This window comes from Thalassophryne amazonica, chromosome 5, assembly GCF_902500255.1.
Source record: "Thalassophryne amazonica chromosome 5, fThaAma1.1, whole genome shotgun sequence".
Taxonomy (NCBI): Eukaryota; Metazoa; Chordata; class Actinopteri; order Batrachoidiformes; family Batrachoididae; genus Thalassophryne; species Thalassophryne amazonica.
The window spans coordinates 53,486,675-53,509,460 of record NC_047107.1 but is presented as its reverse complement, the minus strand read 5'-3'; the positions used below and the strand labels follow the sequence as shown (position 1 = coordinate 53,509,460).

General features: G+C 45.6%; 1 protein-coding gene across 1 annotated transcript in view; it reads right to left on the bottom strand.

Annotated features, from left to right (window-relative positions):
• Positions 1–20,264, bottom strand: part of svopa (SV2 related protein a) — a 35,179-nt gene extending 14,915 nt beyond the window's left edge. The window contains exons 1-10 of the mRNA XM_034170270.1: positions 20,109–20,264; positions 15,915–16,072; positions 15,708–15,793; positions 13,898–13,996; positions 13,293–13,364; positions 12,978–13,102; positions 12,826–12,889; positions 10,898–11,023; positions 2,228–2,356; positions 2,056–2,129 (exon numbers count right to left, since the gene is read on the bottom strand). Of these exons, the coding sequence (XP_034026161.1) occupies positions 2,056–2,129; positions 2,228–2,356; positions 10,898–11,023; positions 12,826–12,889; positions 12,978–13,102; positions 13,293–13,364; positions 13,898–13,996; positions 15,708–15,793; positions 15,915–16,072; positions 20,109–20,143 (968 nt within the window). The 5' untranslated portion in view covers positions 20,144–20,264. The remainder of the gene's footprint in view (positions 1–2,055; positions 2,130–2,227; positions 2,357–10,897; positions 11,024–12,825; positions 12,890–12,977; positions 13,103–13,292; positions 13,365–13,897; positions 13,997–15,707; positions 15,794–15,914; positions 16,073–20,108) is intronic.
• Between the last annotated feature and the right edge of the window lie 2,522 nt (positions 20,265–22,786).

The following is a 22,786-nucleotide window of genomic DNA, read 5'->3' as shown; positions in this document are numbered from 1 at the left end:
ACATCAGCCATTTTCCGGCAGATTTCACTTTAACAAGAGATTTTGTCATGGAAAGCCGCGCAGAGGCTTCGCGCGTCACGGCCGATTCGCTGATGAAGCGAGACAAAGGAACACCTCCGTTTCGGAGTGATAAAGGACAAGTTGGGACATGCCCAGCTCTCCACAATTTCACTGATACTTACTGGACTGGTAAGCATTGAAAGCCGAGATAGACATGATGCCAGTCTCTAACAGCTTCTGAAAAAATTCTGATGGAAAAACAGTCCTTTTCATTCCGCCATTTCCAGACAATGAAAATCCGACGATGGGGCGGGACCAGTCCTTCCCAAGGCGTGCTCACAGGCGAATGACATCACCGACAGGCGTGGAAAAAACTCACGCATGCGCACGAGGGTTCAAGCATGTCTGATGTAAAAACATATGAATGAAATCCATATAGGTTTTGAAAAAAATAAAAAGGACCATTACTTTATTGACAGACCTCGTATCTAAAGACAGAGACAGCATTAACTATGAATATCCACAGACACAGCATTGTCTGTGAATATCCAAACACAGCAATGACTATGAATATCTAAAGGCACAGCATTGTCTATGACTATCCACAGACACAGTGTTGTCTCTGAATATTCACAGCCACAGCATTGTCTATGACTATCCACAGACACAACATTGTCTATGACTATCCACAGACACAACATTGTCTATGAGTATCCACAGACACAGCACTGTCTATGAATATCCAAACACAGCAATGGCTATATATATCTAAAGGCAGAGACAGCATTAACTATGAATATCCACAGACACAGCATTGTCTATGACTATCCACAGACACAGCATTGTCTATGAATATCCACATACACAGCACTGTCTGTGACTATCCACAGACACAGCTTTGTCTAAACTATTTACAGACACAGCATTGTCTATGAATGTCCACAGACACAGAATTGTCTATGAATATCCACATACACAGCACTGTCTGTGACTATCTACAGACAGAGCATGGTTTATAACTATCGACAGACACAGCATTGTCAATGAATATCCACAGACACAGCGTTGTCTATGAATATCCACAGAGACAGCACTGTCTATGAATATCCACAGACACAGCACTGTCTATGACTATCCACAGACACAGCACTGTCTATGAATATCCACAGACACAGCATTGTCTATGACTATCCACAGACACAGCACTGTCTATGAATATCCACAGACACAGCACTGTCTATAAATATCCACAGACACAGCACTGTCTATGAATATCCACAGACACAGCACTGTCTATAAATATCCACAGACACAGCACTGTCTATGACTATCCACAGACACAGCACTGTCTATAAATATCCACAGACACAGCAATGTCTATGAATATCCACATACACAGCATTGTCTGTGACTATATCCACAGACACAGCATTGTCTATGACTATCCACAGACAAAGCATTGTCTATGAATATCCACAGACACAGCACTGTCTATGAATATCCACATACACAGTATTGTCTGTGACTATATCCAAAGACACAGCATTGTCTATGACTATCTACAGACAAAGCATTGTCTATGAATATCCACAGACACAGCACTGTCTATGGGTATTAACAGACATAGCACTGTGTGTTAATATCCATAGACACAGCACTGTCTGTTAATATCCACAGACACAGGACTGTCTATTAATATCCAGACATACAGCTCTATCCACAGACACGTTATCTGTTAATATCCACAGACACAACACTGTCTATTAATATCTACAGACACACAGTTCTGTCTATGAATGTCCACAGACACAGCATTGTCTAGTCATATCCACACACACAGCACTGTCTGTTAATCTCCACAGACACAGCACTGTCTGTGAATATCCACAGACACAGTATTGGCTCTGAATATCCACACAGACACAATGCTGTTTATGAATAACCTCAGTATGTGTTCACTAATGGACTCCAAGGTTTTGAAGCATAAGAAATACATTGTGCACTGAATTATTAATGAAGCTCTAACTGGGCAGTACAATAAATAACAATATTTACCAAATAAACCAAAGTAAAACTGTGGTCCAGCGAAAGTTCGATGAAAATAAGTCTTGAATCTTTCCACGGTCTTCCTATTAAAAAAAGACATTAAAAACTGAAATTACATGCAAATGTGCAGGTTATAAATGATTCATAGCAGAACTGCATATAGTGTTGAAACTGAGGGTACCTGTCTTGCAGCAGTAAGTTTTCCTAAAGGCATAGGTGCTCCGTTTTCTGTAGCAATGCGCTTCAATGTGGCCAGTGCTTTTTCTTGGTTTCCTGTCAGCACATCATATCGAGCACTCTCTGGTAGCCACTGTCCCCAATTTTAAAAAAGAAGTATTAAGTGTGCATTTTTAGTCTTAATTATGCTGCGTTTACTCATAGGCAGGACACATTACGAATGTCATATCTGCGTAATTCTTGGCACATTCCTGACATTCTTAACATGACTTAATGCATCTGAATAGGTTTCTTACTAGTGCGTGTTGGTGCGTGATATTCGTGATTTTCGTGGTGCATGTTTTTGGCTGTCAAAAAAAATCTTCCACGAATGTCACGCACCACCCTCATTTCGCCTCATGTCGTGGAGGTCGCAACTGAGCATGCTGATCCATCTTGATTAGTGGTGATCCTTTTATAGAGCATGACAGCGTTCTTCTCTGATGTGCGCACAATTAAACCCTGCTGTACCGCATTCAGGTTCATTGCTGCAGTATGCTGAAGAAGGACAGTGATGCTAAGTCGGCTAAAATTTTCGTTCCAGTGCCCATCAGCGCGCTCCTGCAGGTGTTCCACCTGCTGCTGCTGTGCCTGAAGTTTGGGAAAAGGCGCCAGACGAGAGCTGCTTAGAGCCACACATCTGGCTCTCTCCGTCTCCCCCTCCTCTCTGCGCCACTCCATGGCACAGAGCCCAACTAAGCATGCAGTCACAAAGTTCTTCTGCTGTGGATTTTGAGGAGCAAACTGGAGTGATCTGAATTGTTCAGCAGCTGATGGATGAATATGGGTATGTGTGGAGACAATTCGCCTCATTCACAACGTGACAGAACTTAACAATGCGCTTTTACGCCGCATGGAACATTATTCTTGATTGTGCATAATGGTTCCTGATAATTCTCCAGCAACACGTGCCATTAATCGTAACGGGTGGTAACCGGTTGCAGCAGTTCCTGAGGACACCTGACGCCTCTGCCTCAAATCATCACATTCGTGATCAGCAGCCAAGAATGTATACTTTGTGGCATTCGTGACTTGCCGTTGTTATGTGTAAACGCAGCAGTCGGTTCATTGCCTCTGTCAACAAATTTATGTTTGGCATCTCACCTTCAATCTGTTAGCAGAATTATTCTAAAACCTGAATTCAAGCCAAACCTTAACCCTAAACCTTAATTCATATGAAATGTAGTCATAATACTGATTATGTCAAGAACAAGCAAATAAATTATTTGTCATAATCTGGAGCAGGAAGTAAATCCAGGAGTTAAAGGGGTGATATAATACACATTTTCAGCAAGTTAATATAAATCACTAGGTGTATTAACAACAGCTATTGAAGTTTGGAATTCAAACAGGCACACAGACTGTATGAAAGCACTACACTGTGCACTAGCACTTCAGTGGGTGTGTCTCACAGGGCAAGCAGAAGTTAAAATATGGGTTTTCATAACATTCAGAAGTCTAAAATGGCTTGTTTTTGTGCTTAAATTTTGTTTACAATATGGGTGTTTCTGCATGCACACAACTAGAATTATAGGACTTAAAATGAAACCCCTGTATTTACCCATGTTAACTGTAAAATTTTAAGGGGGGTGGTGGCCATGTGGATAGTACACTTGGTTTCAGTGTGGAAAGTTCCAAGTTCAAACCCCACCCCTGCCACATTTCTCCTTGTAATGTGGAGTTGTGTCACGAAGGGCACCCTGTGTAAAACTTGTGCGAATTCAACACCGACCAAGTGAAAACAAGGGAGCAGCCAAAGGGACTTACTAAATGTAAAATTTACAGAGGCATGTAAAGGTTTTAAGCATCTTTAAGTTCTAATTTTAAAAAATAAATAATGTTTGATGTTTTTCTTCATCAGTGGGTCAAAAGAAATTAAAATTTGAAATGCTCAAATGCATTCCATGTTGTGTGGGCCGCTGAAGAGGAGGTACTGCTGGCCCACCACCACCAGAGGGCGCCCTGCCTGGAGTGCGGGCTCCAGGCACCCGAGGGCGCTGTCGCCTCACAGGAGCAGCCAGGGTGACAGCTGTCACCCATCACCTGAGACAGCTGACAGCAATCATCGGAGGGGTATATCAGCAGGACGGCATCTCCACCTCATGGCCGAGATATCGTTTCTACCGAGGAGGTAACGTATCCAGCCGACTACTAATACTTTTTGCCTTTATACAGAGAGAGAGAAGAGCAGCAGGAGATATCATTGGATAAGTACTCACACTCCTGCACTTCAGTGTTTACTTGACGAGAGGGGGAGGTGGTGTTACCACCGTCCGTGTTGCTGGGTGCAGCGCACCCACCTCTGACTGTTTTTGTTCCTCGCCAGCAGTACCAGATCCGACAAGCGAAGACCGTGGTCACCTGGGAGTTCGGAACTTGGCGGCTCCAGTATTCCCGGGGTTCGGTGGCGGTGGAAATCGAGTGGTTCCGGTTCGTCTTGGACAGACATCTCCTACCTTCGAGCCTGCCCACGCGACACCATTGGAATTCAGCTATTTCACGAAATTGTTATCTGTTGTGTTTGTTGTGCGAGTTTCACAACAGTAAAGCTTTGTTATTTGACTTACTCCATTGTCCGTTCATTTGCGCCCCCTGTTGTGGGTCCGTGTTCCTACACTTTCACAACAGGATATCTCGGCCAGCGTCATGGATCCCGAGGGGCGTCAACCGGCTGTTGAACGGCCAATGGAAGAACAGGGCGCACAGGCGTCCGCAGGAGGGGTAATCGGTGAGTTGCAGCGGATCCTCACCGCTTTCACGACTCGGATGGATTTGATGACCGAGCAGAACGTCCTCCTGAACCGCAGGGTGGAGGCTCTCGCTGCGCAGGTGGAAGCGCGCCCTCCGGGCGCCGCTGCGGCTCTCCCTCCCGTCGACCCTGTGCGTAACAGCGACGTTCCACTGGTCGTTCAACGACCCCTCCCACCTTCACCTGAAGCATACATAAGCCCCCCAGAGCCGTACGGAGGCTGTGTGGAGACGTGCGCGGATTTCCTTATGCAGTGTTCGCTCGTCTTCGCACAGCGTCCCGTCATGTACGCGACCGAAGCTAGCAAAGTAGCTTATGTGATAAATCTGCTTCGTGGTGAGGCACGCGCTTGGGCTACAGCGCTCTGGGAGCAGAATTCACGGCTCCTTCAGACATATGATGGGTTTGTGAGGGAGTTCAGAACAGTGTTCGATCACCCTAATAGAGGAGAGACCGCTTCGGCCGTGCTGCTGTCAATGAGACAGGGGCGCCGGAGTGCAGCTGCCTATGCAGTCGACTTCCGCATCGTGGCTGCGAGGTCCGGCTGGAATAGCACTGCCCTCCGCGCCGCCTTTGTAAACGGACTGTCGTTGGTCCTCAAGGAGCACCTGGTGGCTAAGGACGAACCGCGGGATTTAGATGGGCTCATCGATCTTGTCATACGATTAGACAATCGGTTAGAAGAGCGCCGTCGGGAACGAGACGAAGGGCGTGGCCGGGCACGCGTCGTCCCTCTCCCTTCCGGTTCCGACCGCGTTCCGCCCTCCCCACGCTCCACGGCCCCTGCGCTCCGTGCGGTCACAGCCCCCCCTGCTGACGAAGCTATGGACACGAGTAGGGCAACATTTAGGGCACCGGTTACACAAAGGAGGCTGGCCCACGGGGCGTGTTTTGTTTGTGGCTCGATTGAGCATCAATTAAGAGACTGCCCCGAGCGGTTAAACACCAATGCCCGCCCCTAGAAACTGGGCTAGGGGTGGGCCGAGACATTCACGTGGGACACACCTACATCGCCACACGACTCCCAGTTACCATCCTGTATGAGGATTTAACCCTGAAGGCCCCAGCACTGGTGGACACGGGCTCAGAAGGGAATTTGCTAGACAGCAAATGGGCTAGGGAGATAGGGTTCCCTCTGGTGGCGCTTACCTCGCCTGTGCAGGTACGGGCGCTAGATGGCTCCCTACTCCCTCCAATCACTCACAAGACACCACCAGTAACTCTGGTGGTGTCGGGGAATCACCGGGAGGAGATCGAGTTTTTTGTGACTCCGGCCACCTCCCGTGTGATTTTAGGGTTCCCTTGGATGTTGAAACACAATCCCCGGATCGATTGGCCGTCCGGGGTAGTGGTTCAGTGGAGCGAGACCTGCCATCGGGTATGTTTAGGTTCCTCGGTTCCTCCCGGTTCCCAGGCCAGGGAGGAGGTCAGAGCCCCGCCCAATCTAGGGACGGTCCCGGTGCAGTACCACGACCTTGCGGAGGTGTTTAGCAAGGATCTGGCGCTCACCCTTCCCCCGCACCGCCCGTATGATTGTGCCATTGATTTGGTCCCAGGTGTTGAGTTCCCGTCCAGTAGGCTGTACAACCTCTCACGACCTGAACGCGAATCAATGGAGACCTACATCCGGGACTCTTTGGCTGCCGGGTTGATCCGGAATTCCACCTCCCCGATGGGTGCGGGTTTCTTTTTTGAGGGGAAAAAGGATGGCGGATTACGTCCATGCATCGATTACAGGGGGCTGAACGAAATCACGGTTCGTAACCGATACCCCTTACCCTTGTTGGATTCGGTGTTCACGCCCCTGCATGGAGCTAAGATATTCACCAAGCTTGATCTTAGGAATGCGTATCACCTGGTTCGGATCCGGAAGGGAGACGAGTGGAAGACGGCATTTAACACCCCGTTAGGTCATTTTGAGTACCTGGTCATGCTGTTCGGTCTTACAAACGCTCCCGCGACGTTCCAAGCATTGGTTAATGATGTCTTGCGGGACTTCCTGCACCGATTCGTCTTCGTATATCTTGACGACATACTCATCTTTTCTCCGGATCCTGAGACCCATGTTCGACATGTACGTCAGGTCCTGCAGCGGTTATTGGAGAACCGGCTGTTTGTTAAGGACGAGAAGTGTGAGTTTCACCGCACCTCTTTGTCCTTCCTGGGGTTCATCATCTCCCCCAACTCCGTCGCTCCTGATCCGGCCAAGGTTGCGGCGGTGAGAGACTGGCCCCAACCCACAAGCCGTAGGAAGCTGCAACAGTTCCTCGGCTTTGCTAATTTCTACAGGAGGTTCATTAAGGGCTACAGTCAGGTAGTTAGCCCCCTGACAGCCCTGACCTCACCAAAAGTCCCCTTCACCTGGTCGGATCGTTGCGATGCCGCGTTCAAGGAGTTGAAACGGCGCTTCTCGTCTGCACCCGTTCTGGTGCAGCCCGATCCTAGTCGCCAGTTAGTGGTTTAAGTGGACGCCTCGGACTCAGGGATAGGAGCTGTGCTGTCCCAGAGCGGAAAGACCGATAAGGTCCTTCACCCGTGTGCCTATTTTTCCCGCAGGTTGACCCCGGCCGAACGGAACTATGACGTCGGCAATCGAGAGCTTCTTGCGGTGAAAGAGGCTCTTGAAGAGTGGAGACATCTGTTGGAGGGAACGTCCGTGCCATTTACGGTTTTCACTGACCACCGGAACCTGGAGTATATCAGGACCGCCAGGCGGCTGAATCCCAGGCAAGCCCGCTGGTCACTGTTCTTCGGCCGTTTTGACTTCCGCATCACATACCGGCCCGGGACCAAGAACCAGAGATCGGATGCCTTGTCCCGGGTACACGAAGACGAAGTCAAAACAGAGTTGTCGGATCCACCGGAACCCATCATCCCGGAGTCCACTATCGTGGCCACCCTCACCTGGGACGTAGAGAGAACCGTCCGGGAGGCCCTGGCACGAAGCCCGGACCCCGGGACTGGACCGAAGAACAGACTTTACGTCCCACCAGAAGCCAGGGCTGCAGTCCTGGACTTCTGTCACGGTTCTAAGCTCTCCTGTCATCCTGGGGTGCGAAGAACCGTGGCAGTTGTCCGGCAGCGCTTCTGGTGGGCGTCCCTGGAGGACGACGTCCGGGATTATATCCAGGCCTGTACCACCTGCGCCAGGGGCAAGGCCGACCATCGCAAGGCTCCGGGACTGCTACAGCCGCTGCCCGTGCCTCATCGCCCCTGGTCCCACATCGGCCTGGATTTTGTCACGGGCCTCCCGCCGTCCCAGGGAAACACCGTCATCCTCACGATAGTGGACCGATTCTCCAAGGCGGCCCACTTCGTGGCCCCCCCGAAGCTCCCAACAGCCCAGGAGACGGCAGACCTCCTGGTCCACCACGTCGTCCGGCTGCATGGGATTCCATCAGACATCGTCTCCAATCGCGGTCCCCAGTTCTCCTCGCATGTCTGGAGGAGCTTCTGCCGGGAACTGGGGGCCACGGTCAGTCTCTTGTCCGGATACCACCCCCAAACCAACGGGCAAGCAGAGCGGGCCAATCAAGAGATGGAGCAGACCCTGCGCTGCGTAACAGCCGCACACCCGGCGGCCTGGAGTACCCATCTGGCCTGGATCGAGTACGCCCACAACAGCCAAGTGTCGTCAGCCACCGGCCTCTCCCCCTTTGAGGTGTGTTTGGGGTATCAGCCCCCGTTGTTTCCGGTGGTTGAGGGAGAGGTCGGTGTGCCCTCGGTCCAGGCCCACCTACGGAAGTGCCGTCGGGTGTGGCGTGCCGCCCGCTCTGCTTTGCTGAAGGCCCGGATGAGGACAAAGGCCCATGCAGACCGTTGGCGAACCCCGGCCCCTACGTATCGTCCCGGGCAGGAAGTGTGGTTGTCCACCAAGGACATCCCACTACAAGTAGCCTCCCCGAAACTGCAAGACAGATACATAGGCCCGTTCAAGATCCTCAAAGTCATCAATCCCGCCGCAGTGAGGCTTCGGCTTCCGGCCTCACTGCGGATCCATCCAGTATTTCACGTGTCAAAAATCAAGCCCCATCACACCTCGCCCCTATGTACACCCGGTCCGGCACCACCTCCTGCCCGGATCATCGACGGCGAGCCGGCTTGGACTGTGCGCCGGCTTTGGACGTCCGACGGATGGGCCGGGGCTTTCAATATCTGGTGGACTGGGAGGGGTACGGTCCCGAAGAACGCTCCTAGGTGAAGAGGAGCTTCATCCTGGACCCGGCCCTCCTGGCCGACTTCTACCGCCGCCACCCGGACAGGCCCGGTCGGGCGCCAGGAGGCGCCCGTTGAGGGGGGGGGTCCTGTTGTGTGGGCCGCTGAAGAGGAGGTACTGCTGGCCCACCACCACCAGAGGGCGCTCTGCCTGGAGTGCGGGCTCCAGGCACCCGAGGGCGCTGTCGCCTCACAGGAGCAGCCAGGGTGACAGCTGTCACCCATCACCTGAGACAGCTGACAGCAATCATCGGAGGGGTATATCAGCAGGACGGCATCTCCACCTCATGGCCGAGATATCGTTTCTACCGAGGAGGTAACATATCCAGCCGACTACTAATACTTTTTGCCTTTATACAGAGAGAGAGAAGAGCAGCAGGAGATATCATTGGATAAGTACTCACACTCCTGCACTTCAGTGTTTACTTGACGAGAGGGGGAGGTGGTGTTACCACCGTCCGTGTTGCTGGGTGCAGCGCACCCACCTCTGACTGTTTTTGTTCCTCGCCAGCAGTACCAGATCCGACAAGCGAAGACCGTGGTCACCTGGGAGTTCGGGACTTGGCGGCTCCAGTATTCCCGGGGTTCGGTGGCGGTGGAAATCGAGTGGTTCCGGTTCGTCTTGGACAGACGTCTCCTACCTTCGAGCCTGCCCACGCGACACCATTGGAATTCGGCTATTTCATGAAATTATCTGTTGTGTTTGTTGTGCGAGTTTCACAACAGTAAAGCTTTGTTATTTGACTTACTCCATTGTCCGTTCATTTGCACCCCCTGTTGTGGGTCCGTGTTCCTACACTTTCACAACATTCCAATTGAAAAAAAAAATCAAATGTGAGATTTTGTTTCCCCTGATTTCATTAAAGAAAGAAATCAGCTATCAAACCAGATCAGCATAATGATACCATTTCAAACTCTCAGATATGTGAAGAAATTTAGTTCACCAACAGTGAAATATCTCAAAACATTTCATCAAATTGGCCACTTTCCTATCTATTAGCATTGGGCTGGAAATTGGACCTTGATTTCTGACACTGATCATCGACTGATCCTAACGAAAATCAAATCATTTCTTTCCATCCAGAGACCCAGTGTACCTGCCTAGTTTGATCTAGATTGGATGAGGCCTTCTCAAAGCATCTTGCTCACATATATACATTACATATGTACGAGTACATCCGTACAAACACAGCTACGTGATAATCAAGGTGATCACAGGGGCATGGGCCTCTGGCAGTAATGCTAATTAAAAAACTATTTTTCAAATTAAAAAAATATACAGAAACAAGAATCTTGATTTCTCTGTAGGTGTACTGATCAGTACATAGCACAAGGGAGCGCACTGTGAACAGTCAATGAATAATTACTATGAAGATCTGATAAAGTAAAATTTTATCAAATATTACAAGAGACTAGCTAAAATAAATATTTTTATCATTTAAAAGAAATTACAGTAAATATGTTTAAAGGTGATCACATTGATTGAATATTGGTGGAAAAACTGCATTCATGACGACTATATGACTATGTTACAAAATGAGGCAAAGTAACGGAATGTTTCCATGGTGATGCCATGAAATTTCTAAAGGACCTTCGTACAGAGCCAGATCTACTGAACTGCTGACCAAAGTTTTACAAGACAACAAGACAACCGAGAGAAGAAATACTCACAAAACACAGAAGAGCAAAAATGAAGAGTGGAATGGTTGAAAGACCGAGCAGCCAACGCCATCCCAGGGTGGGCATTACCAGGATTGCTAAGAGTACCTCGAACACAGTGCCCAGTGCCCAAAATACCTGCAAGGCAACATCAGCTAACGTAGCAGAAAAATGGATATTGTTGGATGAAAACACACAAGCTGCAAAAGTACAACCCAATTCCAATGAAGTTGGGACATTGTGTAAAATGTAAATAAAAAACAGAATACAATGATTTGCAAATCCTCTTCAACCTATATTCAATTGAATACACCACAAAGACAAGATATTTAATGTTCAAACTAATAAACTTTATTGATTTTGTGCAAATATTTGCTCATTTTGAAATGGATGCCTGCAACACGATTAAAAAAAGCTGGGACAGTGGTACGTTTACCACTGTGTTACATCACCTTTCCTTCTAACAACACTCAATAAGAGTTTGGGAACTGAGGACACTAATTGTTGAAGCTTTGTAGGTGGAATTCTTTCCTATTCTTGCTTGATGTACGACTTCAATTGTTCAACAGTCCGGGGTCTCCATTGTTGTATTTTGCGCTTCATAATGCGCCACACATTTTCAATGGGCGACAGGTCTGGACTGCAGGCAGGCCAGTCTCGTACCTGCACTCTTTTACTACGAAGCCACGCTGTTGTAACACGTGCAGAATGTGGCTTGGCATTGTCTTGCTGAAATAAGCAGGGACGTCCCTGAAAAAGACGTTGCTTGGATGGCAGCATGTGTTGCTCCAAATCCTGGATGTACCTTTCAGCATTGATGGTGCCATCACAGATGTGTAAGCTGTCCATGCCATGGGCACTAACACAATCCCATACCATCACTGATGCTGGCTTTTGAACTTTGCGCTGGTAACAATCTGGATGGTCATTTTCCTCTTTTGTCCAGAGGACACGACATCCATGATTTCCAAAAAACAATTTGAAATGTGGACTCATCAGACCACAGCACACTTTTCCACTTTGCGTCTGTCCATTTCTAATGAGCTCGGGCTCAGAGAAGGTGGCGGCGTTTGTTTTGCATGGTAGAGTTTTAACTTGCACTTGTAGATGTAGCGACGAACTGTGTTAACTGACAATGGTTTTCTGAAGTGTTCCTGAAGCCACGAGGTAAGATCCTTTACACAATGATGTCGGTTTTTAATGCAGTGCTGCCCGAGGGATCAAAGGTCATGGGCATTCAATGTTGGTTTTCGGCCTTACGTGTAGAAAGTTCTCCAGATTCTCTGAATCTTCTGATTATATTATGGACTGTAGATGATGGAATCCCTAAGTTCCTTGCAATTGAAAGTTGAGAAACATTGTTCTTAAACTGTTGAACTATTTGTTCATGCAGTTGTTCACAAAGTGTTGATCCTCACCCCATCTTTGCTTGTGAACGGCTGAGCCTTTTGGGGATGCTCCTTTTATATCCAATCATGACACTCACCTGTTTCCAATTAACCTGTTCACCTGTGGAATATTCCAAACAGGTGTTCTTTGAGCATTCATCAACTTTCACAGTCTTTTGTTGCCCCTGTCCCAGCTTTTTTGAAATGTGTTGCAGGCATCCATTTCAAAATGAGCAAATATTTGCACAAAAACAATAAAGTTTATCAGTGTGAACATTAAATATCTTGTCTTTGTGGTGTATTGAATTGAATATGGGTTGAAGAGGATTTGCATATCATTGTATTCTGTTTTTATTTACATTTCACACAATGTCCCAACTTCATTGGAATTGGGGTTGTAAAAAGATTTACTGTCAAAATTATAATAAACCCTTCTAGCAAAACATAAACAGTTGGCTTATGCTGCAGGTTATGTCATTACCTCAGTGTCATGGTTCAGACTCTAGTTACAAGGGATGATTGATGTTTAAGAGAGTGTAGGATTGTTCTTACCTCAATCAGCAAGATGCACGTGGCTCTGGATCTCATTGGCAAAAATTCGGCATACAGCGTCACACTGATAAAGACAGACATTTGACTGGTACTGTATTTTATTTATAATGTAATCATTATAACGTGCAGACACAACAGCGAATGTTACTCACGACTGTGGGGCACCTCCAATGCCAAAACCCACCAGTGCACGGAGAAAGAGGATCCATGCATAAATAGGTGCAAATGCACTCATCACACCATAGAACATAGTCCACAGCACACTCATCTTCAGACCCTGTGTTTGCATACATGTGCAAAACATAATGTGCACTAATTTCCAAATGGCACATGCAAGCATCATGCATGCACACACCCTTCCATTTAGAAACACATCAGAAAAGTTTGTGATTCAAGATAAAACATAAAATAGAAATACAGACAGCATTGTAAATCCTCCACCTACAATATTCATGAATATAACTTACTGTCTTTCTGCCATACTTGTCAGATATATTTCCCCAAAGTGATGAACTGATCATCATTCCAATAAACACCGCCTGCAGCAACAAAACAAATAAATGTAACTGAGAATTACCATGTGATAGCAGCTTAAACCTCATTGTTGATATTTTCCATTATCTTCTGCATATTTCTACACTTTGGAATATATGAATAAGCTCTTATGAATTTGGAACATTCTATCTACCATCAATTCAAAATAGTCATAATCAAGGCATCCATGTGCACTGTACTGTAGCATAAGAATATGCTTACATACTGTACACATCCTTATTTGACCCAAACCTTTAAACACATCAAATAAATTTAGTAATGCCTTAAATGGGACAAAGTGTCTAAAATACATTTTTAAACTACCGCTTACTTGAAAATATATTTGGGATTCAAAAATTTCAAAATGTATTTTGTTGGAATGGAAATGTTTGGATATTTTAAATTAGATTCTCTGTGGGTCCTCATTAAAATCCCATCAAACACTACATTTGATCATAATGCTTCAATATCTAATAATTTTACACAATGCTGTATGTTGCCATAATTCAATATGAGCCCTGATCTCCAGAGTCAGTACCGATGTAAGTAGTGCCACCTCGATTCTTGGCAGTCTCCATTCACAGTGAAGCTGTGGGGCTAAGATGCTCAGGATCATCATCTCCATAGCATCAGCCATCTGAGCAAACCAACATCACGACAGAAAATCCAATAAATTAGTTTTCATTGAAAACAATATGCACACAGACATTAGTTTTAAGAAATACAGGGTGTCCCAAAAAAGTGCCACAAAAAAATTTACTCTAATTTTGCAACAGCTAATCTGAATTCTGTTTTTTAAAAACATCAAGATATATACAGCCCAGTCTCATGTTTTTTTTTTCGTGCTCCCGTGACGAAATGAGTCAAATTTTAGTGACAGGTTTTTTTTTTAACTCACTATTCCTAACCCTACCCTAATCTTACTCCCCCCCGCTTCACTTTTAATTTTGTGCAGCCATCATGGAATGAATTAGAATGAATTTGTGCTGCCGTGACAAAAATGAGGCACTTTTAATCACAGTATCACAAACCAATAGATTAATGTATATTTCGTGCTGCTGAATCATGACTTGCCATGAGACCAGGTTGATATATGTGAGGAATTTCTTCTGATGTAGTTTGAGACTGATCCAATGAGGATGTCGCTTACAATCGAGCAAAAAGGGAAACTGGTGAAATTCTACTTTGAGACCAAATCGATCGTGCAAACAACATATCGTTGTGTGGGCCGCTGAAGAGGAGGTACTGCTGGCCCACCACCACCAGATGGCGCCCTGCTTGGAGTGCGGGCTCCAAGCAGGAGAGGGCGTTGGAGCCGCTGGAGGTGACAGCTGTCATCAATCAATACCAGCTGTCACCCATCACCACCACTATAAAGACCGGACTGCAACTCCACCTCCTCGCCGAGAAATCGTCTACCATACAGGTATTTTCTCTGCTGACTCGAAACGTTGAGTAATAATCTGAACTTCTTTTGCAGCCGTTATCCTGTGGTGTTTGCCTTATCTGTGGGATTGGCGTTTGGTCTGATCAGCAACGGCTTCGCTTCACACTCCAATCAGATAAGTGGTTAGACAGGAGCTGCACGAGTGTGTGATTGGAGGTGGAGGTTCTCCCTCCTTGACTGAACACAGACTGTGGGATTACTGAGTGTACGGACTCACACTCATCCAGAACTGTTTCTGTTTTCTGCCAGCAGTACCGGGTCTGACTGCTGAAGACAGTGGCCACCTGGGGCGCAGGGCTTGGCGGCTCCGGTGTTCTTCAGGTCCGTTGGTGGTGAGGCTTGTGTGGGTTCCGGCTTCTCTCTCACCGGACGTCTCCTATCTTCGAGCCTGCCACACGTCACCTTTTGTTAAATTGATATAACACATTTGTATCTGTCTGTATCACGTTGTGCACCTTCACAACATTAAATTGTTACTTTTTGGCTATTCCATTGTCCCTTCATTTACGCCCCCTGTTGTGGGTCCGTGTCACGACACCATCCCAACAATCATGACAATATCAATGTCATTTTGCAGTTAGAAAAGTTCTAGACAGAAAGACAATATGGAGGAATGTAAAGAAGCTTTAAACTGATAGAACTGTTCACAATGTTAACAAAGGGAGATTTGGCCAAAACAGAGGAGCGGTGCACATATTGAGCACATGTTGTGAATGCCAAAACTTTTACAAACTGAGGTGAAATTAGAAATGAACACCAGAGATAAAATTCCCTGAGGTATGCTTCAAGATGACATATGACAGATATCAGTATCCAAAAGTGTATAGATTTTCTTTGGCTTTATTTTTGTGGCACTTTTTGGGGGTAGTATTACTTACTAATTACTTGTAGTATTTCTTACCCAGGACAGACCAGTGAGGACAGAGAGTTTCAACTGAAATGTTCCAAAACCTATGGCCTCTACTGCATCTTCAACCATGAATGTATCTGCAAGCATTAAAACCACAAATAAGATACACAACCAAAGTCAGTGTGATTGGAAAAAAAAATAAAAAGCAGTTAAACAGACCGGCAACAGTGTTTTCTGAGAAGCCTTTTCGTACTATACCATCAGTGGGATTAGCAAACTCCCGTGGAAGTGCTGCTCCATCTGCAAGTGCCACAGACTCCAAATCAGTCTGCTCTGCAATCCTGATAACCTGTTCTCTATTCTCACCATCATCCTCAGAGCGCGTGCTCTCACCTGTTCGACGGAACCGGACAACACTACAAAAAGCAAACAAACAAACAAAAAAAGTCAATTCAAATAACTACATGTTTGGAGAACTTTTAGAGCTCTAATAACAGAGTACAGCTTAGTACAAATGAGTTGGAGGCTGTTGCCTAGGAGATGTGAGCTTTTTCTAGCTATGATTTTGTGAATGGGTGGTAATGCCTTTGATGGGCGAACAACTGTGTGTCGGGCTAATGGACAGCTCTGCACACCATACTGTATATAGCTCATGATCTTAGAGCCTAAATAAAATTTAATACAAGCCTGTGTTCTGTGAATGAAGGCTATAATCTCCTCTTCGATGTAGATGATAGGTTGTTGAGAATGAAACATTGTAAGTGGAGGGTGTAAGTGATGTCTTAATGTCTGTAATTACATAACATTGCCTGTAATTTTGTGAGGTGTCCACAAATACATTTGGCAGAGAAGTGAATGTGAAATGACCCAGAAAGCTGCAACAAAATTAGTTATTTTCTTTTATGCAAATTTAAGTACATTGTAAGATCATCATAAAATGTACAAAATTTCTGATCTGTAAGACTTTTTTACTGTACATTTTGTGATGCCAAATTGACATATACTGCCCAAAACAGAATTCCAGAAATTGTAAACAAACAAAAAGAACAGGCCTTTCAGTGTCCATAAATCCATTTGCAGCAAGCAGGTATACTGCCTCATTAAAGGAGTTTTGACTGATCAAAGAGATTAAAATATGTACAATATATCATATTTCATTTTCTTTCATTATACCTGTTTCCGTCAATTAAGGGTCACGGGGCTGGAGCCTATAACAGCAATCATAGGGTTAGTGTTCACTAGTGATCTGGACAGATCACTAGTGTATCACAAGGTAACATATAGACAAATACATTCATACTTCCACTCACACCTACGGTCAACTTAGAGTCACTTCACTTAACCCATATCTTCAGAAGTGGGGGAAAGCTGCAGCATCCGAAGGGAACCCATATGAACACAGGAGAAACCAGCCCGGTCTCTTGTTTTTTTATTGTGCTCCTGACACTTTTTTTTTTTTTTGCCATTTATAATGTTCCCCTTCTCCTAACTCTAACCATAACCATAGCATAAGTGTGTACCCTCCCCAAATGTTACCCATGACCACCCCAGAACCCCCCTTTCACCCCACATTTTGTGCCGCATCACAAAATTAATTTGTACCCCGTTACGAAAAATGCCCCATTTTCGTACCCTCGTCACGAACCCATAGATTAATGTACTTTTCGTAACCCAGTCCCACGAACTGCAGTGAGACTGGGTTGACGCAAACGCCACACAAAAAGGATGGAGTAGGAAGAAATTCCACAACTGTCTTGCTGTGAGGCAACAGTGCTATGGGTTGCCACAGACTTTACCCGAGCGCCCTCTGGTGGCCATTTTTGGCGGATGAAAACATTGCCGACCGCAATACAAATACAACCCCTGGCAAAAATTATGAAATCACCGGCCTCAGAGGATGTTCATTCAGTTGTTTAATTTTGTAGAAAAAAAGCAGATCACAGACATGACACAAAACTAAAGTCATTTCAAATGGCAACTTTCTGGATTTAAGAAATCAGGAAAAACAATTGTGGCAGTAATGGTTACTTTTTTAGACCAAGCAGAGGGAAAAAAATATGGACTCACTCAATTCTGAGGAATAAATTATGGAATCACCCTGTAAATTTTCATCCCCAAAACTAACACCTGCATCAAATCAGATCTGCTCGTTAGTCTGCATCTAAAAAGGAGTGATCACACCTTGGAGAGGTGTTGCACTAAGTGGACTGACATGAATCATGGCTCCAACACGAGAGATGTCAATTGAAACAATGGAGAGGATTATCAAACTCTTAAAAGAGGGTAAATCATCACGCAATGTTGCAAAAGATGTTGGTTGTTCACAGTCAGCTGTGTCTAAACTCTGGACCAAATACAAACAACATGGGAAGGTTGTTAAAGGCAAACATACTGGTAGACCTAGGAAGACATCAAAGCGTCAAGACAGAAAACTTAAAGCAATATGTCTCAAAAATTGAAAATGCACAACAAAACAAATGAGGAACGAATGGGAGGAAACTGGAGTCAACGTCTGTGACCGAACTGTAAGAAACCGCCTAAAGGAAATGGGATTTACATATAGAAAAGCTAAACGATAGCCATCATTAACACCTAAACAGAAAAAAACAAGGTTACAATGGGCTAAGGAAAAGCAATCGTGGACTGTGGATGACTGGATGAAAGTCATATTCAGTGATGAATCTCGAATCTGCATTGGGCAAGGTGATAATGCTGGAACTTTTGTTTGGTGCCGTTCCAATGAGATTTATAAAGATGACTGCATGAAGAGAACATGTAAATTTCCACAGTCATTGATGATATGGGGCTGCATGTCAGGTAAAGGCACTGGGGAGATGACTGTCATTACATCATCAATAAATGCACAAGTTTACATTGATATTTTGGACACTTTTCTTATCCCATCAATTGAAAGGATGTTTGGGGATGATGAAATCATTTTTCAAGATGATAATGCATCTTGCCATAGAGCAACAACTGTGAAAACATTCCTTGCAAAAAGACACATAGGGTCAATGTCATGGCCTGCAAATAATCCGGATCTTAATCCAATTGAAAATCTTTGGTGGAAGTTGAAGGAAATGGTCCATGACAAGGCTCCAACCTGCAAAGCTGATCTGGCAACAACAATCAGAGAAAGTTGGAGCCAGATTGATGAAGAGTACTGTTTGTCACTCATTAAGTCCATGCCTCAGAGACTGCAAGCTGTTATAAAAGCCAGAGGTGGTGCAACAAAATACTAGTGATGTGTTGGAACGTTCTTTTGTTTTTCATGATTCCATAATTTTTTCCTCAGAATTGAGTGATTCCATATTTTTTTTTTTCCCTCTGCTTGGTCTAAAAAAGTAACCGTTACTGACTGCCACAATTTTTTTTCCTGATTTCTTATAGTGTTTCTTAAAGCCAGAAAGTTGCCATTTGAAATGACTTTAGTTTTGTGTCATGTCTGTGATCTGCTTTTTTTCTACTAAATTAAACAACTGAATGAACATCCTCCGAAGCCGGTGATTCCATATTTTTTGCCAGGGGCTGTACATGTAATTTGATCACTTATCAGTTTAATGTACAATGGTTCATTTCAGCTCAGCTCGGTGGATAAATCTCATCGTTCCAGGCAGTGAAAGCTATCAGATAACTGTTAGAAGCAATTTAGAGACAAAACAAAACCAGCTGATTTGAACAGACAATCAACGCAGCCAGAGCTTGTTTTCATCGGGCGGCCAGTCGCGGAAGTACGAATTCTCGCCTTCAGATTTGCCACTTCCCTGGAAGTGACGTGTCGCCGCGGCAACCCATAACCACTAAATCACTGTGCCGCCACATTTCAGTTTTACATTAATGAAATGTGTTCATTTAATGGAAAATAGGTCTCAAGCGTTCTGATGTAAGAGGTAAAAGACACACTACTTCCTTTTACACATTTCACCTATGACTGCAGCTAATGATTATTTAAATAACCTTTTAACTACTCAATTATTTTGAGAAATTAAAATTTCTATGAAAATTTAAATATACAAAGCTGATGGGGGAAAATACGCACCACAATTCACCACAATTCTTCAAATCTGACCCCCCCGCACGCGCGCACAAGGGTACACACATACAAATTGTATAGATCTTGGCAGATACTGTGATATTTCAAACTGACAGAACGTTAGACTGCAAATAAAGACGAATGAAGCAGGCTGCAGGCGTTTATAAGGCTGTCGGGATATTAAATTTAATTGAATTTTATTGTATTGTGTATTTCTTTTTCCCGCGAGAGTGCCCCAGCATGCTGCTTTTTCCTCCTCACACACATCATCATAAAAACACTTCTCTGTCTTTAAAGGATGACAGTCGCCGTCAACACTCACAATGTGAACAAGAAGCGGTCGCGAGGCGACACGTCTAGACCGGTCTTATCAAATGGCTCAAAACTGACGAATCAGTTTCCCAACATAAAATACTCACGGTAGCTGTCTCAACTGGAACAGATCATCGTCCATTTTGGTGTTTATTGGCCGTCGTCGTCCTGTTTGGCCTCATCGCCGTTACATTATCAAGACGAGCAGCTATTTCAGCACCGAGGACAGCGACCTGCTCCGCATGTCCGCTCACAGCCAATGCGATGCCTTCGCGAGCCACAGCACGCGACACGTGGCCGCTCACAGCCAATGAGAAGCCTTCTGAAGCCACAGCGCGCGACACGTGGTCGCTCGTGCATGACGCCAAATCTAGAAGACGACAAAATAATAACAAATATTGAAATAAATAAATAAACCTGCAAAGATGGTAGCTCAATCACGTTTTCATTTTTTTTTTTACTTAGAATGCCGTCTTTCCAAGAATGTCCCAAATATACTCATTTGCAGACATGGATGAGAATTAGTAAACATTGTATGTACATAATAATTCTTTCAAATTCATGAGAAAGGTTCATTTAAAATCTAGAGTTCCATTTGGACAATAATAATAACAATATGATTCTCGACTGGTATCGGACCATCGTGGTGAAGAGAGAGCTGAGTAGGGGGGCAAAGCTCTCGATTTACCGATCGATCTACGTTCCAATCCTCACCTATGGTCATGAGATTTGGCTCATGACCGAAAGAACGAGATCGCGAGGACAAGCGGCCGAGATGAGTTTCCTCCGCAGGGTGGCTGGGCACTCCGTTAGAGATAGGGTGAGGAGCTCGGTCACTCAGGAGGAGCTCGGAGTCGAGCCGCTGCTCCTCCAAAGGAGTCAGTTGAGGTGGCCCCCTGGACGCCTCGCTGGAGAGGTGTTCCGGGCATGTCCCACTGGGAGGAGGCCCCGGGGAAGACCCAGGACACGCTGGAGGGACTACATCTCTCGGCTGGCTTGGGAACGCCTTGGGGTTCCCCCGGAGGAGCTGGAGGAGGTGTGTGTGGATCGGGAGGTCTGGGCGGCTTTGCTTGAGCTGCTGCCCCCGCGACCCGACTCCGGATAAAGCAGAAGAAAATGGATGGATGGATGAATGGACTACACACAGACACACTCATCTTCAACTGCTATCCAGGATTGGGTCATGGGGGCTGGAGCCTATCCCAGCACTCATAGAGTGTAAGGCAGTCTATCACAGGGCCACATATAGACAGACAAACACATTCACACCCGCACGCACACCTGCAGACAATTTAAAGCTTCCAATCTACCTAACCTGCATATCGTTGTATGTGAGAAGAAGCCGGAGCACCCAGAGAGAATCCACGCAAACACAGGGAGAACATGCAAAGACCACACAGAAAGGCCATAGGTGGGAATCGATCCCAAGACCTTCTCGCTGTGACGCAACAGTGCTAACCACCAAATCACCCCATTCTCAAGCAATGTCTCAAAAATATGTACTCAACAAATATATAAACGCAACTTTAGTTTTCACTCCCACTTTCCATGAGTTGAAGAAAATATGAAGACTTCTTGCATGTACTCACAAGGTTTCCTGTAATTCTGATGACAAATTTGTTGAAATATGTGTCTGTGAGCACTTCACCTTTGCTCAGATAATCCTCCCACTTGGTTGGTGTGACAGATCAACATGCTGATTAACAGCATGATTATTGCACATAATAATAATAATAATAATAATACAATGCATCCAGAAAGTATTCACAGTGCTTCACCTTTTCCACATTTTACTTCAAAATAGATGGAATTCATTTTTTCCTCAAATTTCTACACACAATACCCCATAATGATAATGTGAAGTATTTTGTTTTAGATTTTTGCAAATATATATATATATATATATATACCTGCGGTTTTGCAAGTTCTCCCACTTAGAAATCATGGAGGGGTCTGAAATTTTCATCTCAGGTGCATGTCCACTGTGAGAGACATAATCTAAAAAAAAAAAAAAAAAAAAAAATCAGAAATCACAATGTATGATTTTTTTTTATAATTTATTTGTATGTTACTGCTGCAAATAAGTATTTGAACATCTACCAACCAGCAAGAATTCTGGCTCACACAGACCTGTTAATTTTTCTTTAAGAAGCCCTCTTATTCTGCACTCTTTTCCTGAATTAATTGCACCTGTTTGAACTTGTTACCTGTATAAAAGACACCTGTTCAGACACTCAATCAATCACACTCCAACCTGTCCACCATAGCCAAGACCAAAGAGCTGTCTAAGGACATCAGGGACAAAACTGTAGACCTGCACAAGGTGTTGTGTGGGCCGCTGAAGAGGAGGTACTGCTGGCTCACCACCACCAGAGGGCGCCCTGCCTGGAGTGCGGGCTCCAGGCACCAGAGGGCGCCGCCGCCTCACGGGAGCAGCCACGGTGACAGCTGTCACCCATCACCTGAGACAGCTGACGGCAATCATCAGTGGGGTATATCAGCAGGACGGCATCTCCACCTCATTGCCGAGATATCGTTTCTACCTGAGAGGTAACGTATCAAAGCTGACGGAGTGTATCCTTTTGGATTTGTGCTTAGTTTGTGGATTACTGTTCCAACGAGAGGTGGAGGTAACTTCCCTGCTGTTCGGAGTCCTGGGTGCAAACGCGCCCCCATCTAACTGTTCTTTGTTCCTTGCCAGCAGTACCAGGTCCGACACGCGGAGGCAGTGGCCACCTGGGAGTTCGGGACTTGGCGGCTCCAGTATTCCCGGGGTCCTGTGGCG